The following is a 6,116-nucleotide window of genomic DNA, read 5'->3' on the forward strand; positions in this document are numbered from 1 at the left end:
GAGCTCCATGTTATGTGTCGCTTCTCAAATTCCTCTCCCGCTGGTAGAGAATTTGAGAGAATCTTCCAAACCAAGATTTTCCACGATTGTGGTCCAGGCATGCAAACTGGGGAATACTCGGTTAAAATCGGCTATGGGATCCTTTGTAGTGATTTGTTTGCCAGGAAAGCTACTGTGTTGGATAGATCGAAAATGAATGCAAAATGTCACTTGTATGAAAACCTTTCTTTACAGTTGCAAAAAAAAAAAGGAAAAAAAAAAATACTGATCATTGTTTTACCCATCAAAATCATTTTTCGAATGTGGCTTTGTAAATGGGTAAGCACCCGATTGGGAAGTTTCCGGGTATATAAACCCTGCTCGCTCCAAGATTAATGGGGACTAGCATAGACGGTCCCTAACCATTTTTAAAGCAACAAAGCAAAGAATAAAGGATTGACCAGGAAACCCTTGTTTGCAATTATCTATTTGTAATTGCCATTGTCATGTCAACCTTAAACTAACAACTATTTTGAGTTAGATCAAGGAATGTTTCGTCGTTGTTGACTTTGGTATTTGTTGATGTGCCCTTTATTCTGCCTGTACATCCTCTATCCGTCTACACAACAACAACATTATCCCAATGAAGCCCTCCAGCAAATTGCGAGCTGAGGTGGAATGAGGGGTGTCAGACTTCGGATGTGCGCATCCTTACCCTTGTGTTAGCAACACACAAAAAAAAAAACTGTATCCGAATGACCTAAGATGAAAATTGCTTTAAGAATTACATCCAAGGGACTGAAATTTCACAAGAGAAAGAAACGCAGCCACTTTACCTAGTCATTTGCATTATTCCATCTATCCGTCGTCTATGTCTTCCATAATACAAAATATAACAATAACGGGAATTGAATTCTTGTCTGTCACGACCTTACCAATGTCGATAAAATGATTCATCCGATCTGATGCTTATGATTTATGACCTTTGCGTTATGAGAATGTCAAACGTATGTTCTTGAGGGTTGATTAGCCGGCCATAATACTAATACTAATACTAATACTAATAATCTGAAATTCTAATTACTGGTTCGTGCATTCCACATATTTAAACTACGTGATTGTCCACTACTATACTACACATAATCATCATAACAGCAAGTAATCAATACATTATTGTAGTAAACAAATTAAACTCAAACATGTATATATATCGACACAAATCGACTCAAAATTATAACAAAAATTGAAAAAGAAAAAAAAAAAAATGACGAGTGTAGCAAGTTTTGCATTAGTTGCTGGGTTAATCTTGGCAATGGGTCAAGTCGGAGTGTTCGGGTGGTTAGATCCGAGTGAGTTGACTAATAAGCTACCCATATCAGGGTTGCAAGTCGGGTATTACCGCGGGAAGTGCCCCGATAAGAGTATCGACATTCAGGGGTTTATTGAACACATTGTCGAAGAACATTTCTATAGCGATAAAACTACACTTCCTGCTTTCCTCAGAATGCAATTCCATGATTGTTTTGTTAATGTGAGCATCATCCTTATTTGTTGTCTATATTTTGTTTTCTTTGTTATAACATAAACTCTTCAGTCGATATATAAGAACGTGTACGTACTCCGTACTAATTTAGTAATGTGAGTTTGAAAGGGATGTGATGCATCAATCTTGATATATGGAAGTGCAACCGAGAGAGTCCATGCTGCTAACGCCGGAGTGAGGGAATACGATTTCCTCGATGATTTGAAAGCTAAAGTCGAAACCATATGTCCTGACACCGTCTCTTGCGCTGATCTCATCGCTATTGCTACAACTACTGTGCTGAAGCTGGTAATGTTCTTTTATTTATTTATTTATTTTTTTTATTTTTTTTTTCTCGGGTACCCCTCAACTTTTTCATTTTTCTATAATATACCCCTCTTTTCTTGCAAAAAAAAAAACTTTGACTGTTGATAACTCTTGGTTACAAGTTTAGAATACGATAATTTTATTTTCAAATTGACCGTTTTTAAAAGGTCTTCAGTTTGAAAAAAAAAATTCACCGACGTCTCAACTCGTAGTCGGGAATTACGGTCAGTCAAAATTTATTCGTTAAAAAAGGTTTGACCAACCATAACTACCGGCTACGAGTTCAAAAAGCGGTGAATGTTTTTTTCAAATTCAAGACCTTGACGAAGTAATTGGTTTAAAAAAATTACGGTTTTCTGAACTCGTAAGAGAGAATTATTGTCGGTAAAAGTTTTTTGTGAAAAACGAGGTACACCTTAGAAAACGAAAAAGTTCAGGGGTACACGAGAGAATATCCTTTTTTTTTTCATAATTTAACTCGTAAGTATAATATTTAAAGGGAGGAGGGCCGAATTATCCCGTACAAACAGGGCGAAAGGATGGAGCTAGATCAAATGCCGGAGATGTGAAACTTCCAAGACCGTCTGTAAACGTGCAACAAAGTTTTGAATTCTTCAAGGCGAAAGGCTTTTCTTTGGAGGAAATGGTCGCTCTTATAGGTATGTACCCGACTAGTTAAGATATTTGAAATCTACGTGTGGTGAATAACATAATGCGATGATTACACGAAATGTATGTGCGAGGTTGTCACACGATCGGGATTGCACATTGCGGAACATTCCAAAACCGTCTCTATCCGGTAATCTGAATATGACCCTGAGATGGATGGGAGCCTACGATGGCAGTTGAGTGAAAAATGTCCTCAATACCAAACATCTACTGAAGCGGTTTTACTCGACCAAGGTGGTGGAGGGTACTTAAATTATTACAGTGACGATAAATTCGACGTCTCTTTCTTCCATCAAATATTACAGCAAAGAGGAGTCCTCACAATCGACCAAGCCCTAGCTCGTGATCCTAGTACATCAAACACGGTCCGTAGCTTCGCCGGTAGCCAAGGCTTATTTAATGCTATATTAGCACAAGCTATGGTGAAATTGCAAGCCGTTGATGTCAAAACTGGACTTGATGGAAACATCAGAAAGGTCTGCAGTAAATTCAATTAACGAGGCCACCCGACCGTGCTGGTTATGGCCGGACTACTCCCTCCATTTCGGTCCATAAGCTCAGTATCATCTCGTAAAGTCAGAGGAAAATTATTGACTGCGACAAAGGGAACACTATCTTTTGATATTTTGGTTGTTATTTTTTGAATTGTTTTTAATAGAATTCGAGAAGGAGAAATTTATAAAGCGATTGAGATATTCTTGATAATTGTTCGTGTTCTCACAATTACAATCGTACCGTATTTATAGTGCTCGTAAGATCTCCTTATATAGGAAACCATAATAATATAACTTATTTTATTCTGATTACGGTATATTACGATACGATACCGTAATCTCCTCTAACATCCCCTCAAATTCATGGTAATTTGAAAAAATTTCCATGAGTTTGCACAAAAATAAGAAAAAAATATGAAGAAAAAAATAAGGTAAGCAAAGACCAATAAGCCCATTTTTCTTCAACCTTCGATCTTTAAGAGGAACGCCACTCTTTTCGAATCGGTTCGTCGGACGGAAACGTCGTCGCTTTTCCAACCCACCAAATCGTTGAAATTTCGTTGTCAAGAACGTCGCATTTTTTTCGAACTTGACAAATTTCGGTGCGTAACTCACCAGTCAATGTGTATAGGACTCGCCATACATACCGAGTTTCGCGTAAATCGCCAATAACTATAACGTCCCACATCACCAATCATCACATGATTGCATTCCAAACGTCGGAATACCATCTCATCGGATGATAAAAACGGCCATTGAAAAACACCATCTGGGTGTAATTCAGATCAAAGCAACACCATTACGGTGTATATAAATCAAAATGATAGATTTCCTAAAACTGAAAGCCATCATTGGCCAATTCGCCACCAACCAATACTATTCAATCGTCTTAACGAAATATTATTGTATATAAAATTTTCGCCAACACTAATTATTATATTTTTGTAAATTCCCGCCGGAGGGCACCATAATTTATTAGTCCCTCCGGCAGGCGGCGAAATATTATTTTGTGAAGAATCACATGTAACTCTCCCGCATAGGAGAAATAGGGAAGAGTGATCTAGCTTATAACCCAAGGGGCTATTCCTCTCATTGCCAATTGGTTTTGGGATGGAACCTCCTTAGAATTGTAGAGTGGACACTCTCTCCTCCTCGACGGGTGAGGCACAAGCCCATGTGCGATCTAACCTGGTAGCAGAGCCGCCCAAGGTTTAGTCCTGGGTTGTGAGGCGACGACGGGTCCGAAAAGTGACGACGTTCCCGTCCAACGAAAAACTTGGCCACTATTTAGCGGGTCCGAAAAGCGACGACGTTCCCGCCCGACGAAACAGGTTCGAAAAATTGCGGCGTTTCTGTCGATCGATCGAAAAGGAGACCTTACATGTGAGGGGGCGTGTGAAGAATCACATGTAGCACTCCCACATCGGAGAAATAGAGAAGATTGATTTAGCTTTTAACCCAAGGGGCTACTCCTCCCATTGCCAATTGGTTTTGGGATGAAACTATTGGAATATAATTCAAATATTCTCCTTAATTAAGACTATCCTATAACTTAGGAGTAAGTTGTTTTGTGGCCTAAGTTAATGGCATTAGTTGTTTTTCAGTTTCCTATTTTTCAGAGTAGTGTCGGGTGTGTTGCTCCTTGTTTTGTGGCATTTCCTTAGACGTGCAATATGGAGTTTGTTGACTTAGTTTTTCCTATTTAAGCATGTAAGTGTCATTGAATTAATACATTCATTTTCTCCCTTTTTCATATTGGTCAGTTTCAAATAAAACTTCACAAAAATCACAACAAATTTGATATGTAACAGAGCTTTAGGTTTCGTATCCTAGGACTTGTCATGGCATCAAATGGATCAAGCTCAAATGGTCACTCTCAATTGCCAATATTTAAGGGGTGTGGAATATCAATTTTGGGAATTGAAAATGAAGACCCTGTTTATGTCACAAGAGTTGTGGGAACTGGTTGAACATGGATTTGAAGACACCAAACCAGATGAACCAGATGCATCACTCAAGGAAAAGAGAAAGAAAGATGTTAAGGCTTTGTTCATAATTCAACAAGCCTTGGATGAAGATATCTTCTCTCGTATTTCATCTTCTACTACATCCAAGGAGGCCTGGAATATTCTGAAATCAGAATATTTAGGTGACAAGAAGGTAGTCAAGGTGAGACTGCAAACATTAAGGAGAGATTTTGAAACTGCTCTCATAGGTGATAAAGAATCTGTACAAGACTATTTGTCAAGAATGTCAGGAGTAGTGCAGCAGATGAGGGCCAATGGAGAGAAAATGACAGATGAGCAGGTAGTTGGAAAAATTTTGAGAAGCATGATAAGGAAGTATGATTATATTGTGGCAGCCATAGAAGAGTCAAAGGATTTACAGAAATATACCTTTGATGACTACTTGATGGGCTCACTGCAAGCACATGAAGAAACACTGAACAGAAATTCAGATAAGAAGGAGGAGCAGACATTTGTCTCCAAGGGAGATTCTTCCAAAGACAGATCAAACAGGTTAAATGGAAGAGGCAAAGGCAGATGAGGCTTCAAAGGGATAGGACGTGGCAGGTCATCTGGCCAGTCATCTGAAGCTCTGGCTAAGGACACTCAGGTTTCAAGGGGTCCTATGAAATGTTACTACTGTAACAAGACAGGTCATAAGAAGGCAAACTGTTGGCAAAAAGAAAAGGATCAGAATGAACAGAAAACTGATCAGAAAGTGAATGTTGTAGAAACAGAAGAAAGACTCTTTTTTACCAGAGATGGATCACAAGAGACTGCAGAGAATGTTTGGTACATTGACAGTGGTAGCTCTATTCACATGTCAAGTACCAAGTCTATGTTCAAAGACTTGGATGAATCCAAGACAAGCAAGGTGAGGCTTGGAGATGACAAGCAGTTGAGTGTGGAAGGTGTTGGGACTGTTGCTATCAAAACTGAGCAAGGTACCATCAAAGTACTCCATCATGTGCAGTATGTGCCTCTATTAGCCTATAATTATTGAGTATTGGTCAGTTGTTAGAGTCTGGTTTCTCACTACTATTTGATAATAATTCTTGTGAAATTAAGGATAAGAAATAAAATGAAGTAGTAGCCATGACATCAATGAGAATGAATAAA

The 6,116-nt window shown here is 38.7% G+C and overlaps 1 protein-coding gene across 1 annotated transcript; it reads left to right on the forward strand.

Annotated features, from left to right (window-relative positions):
* The first annotated feature begins 1,243 nt into the window (after positions 1-1,243).
* Positions 1,244-2,994, forward strand: LOC141594798 (cationic peroxidase 2-like). Its single transcript, XM_074414788.1, has 3 exons — positions 1,244-1,510; positions 1,631-1,810; positions 2,674-2,994. The coding sequence occupies exons 1-3, from the start codon at positions 1,244-1,246 to the stop codon at positions 2,992-2,994; spliced, it is 768 nt and encodes a 255-aa protein (XP_074270889.1).
* The last annotated feature ends 3,122 nt before the right edge of the window (positions 2,995-6,116 follow it).

The sequence above is a fragment of the Silene latifolia genome, chromosome 8, assembly GCF_048544455.1.
Source record: "Silene latifolia isolate original U9 population chromosome 8, ASM4854445v1, whole genome shotgun sequence".
In the NCBI taxonomy this organism is placed as follows: Eukaryota; Viridiplantae; Streptophyta; class Magnoliopsida; order Caryophyllales; family Caryophyllaceae; genus Silene; species Silene latifolia.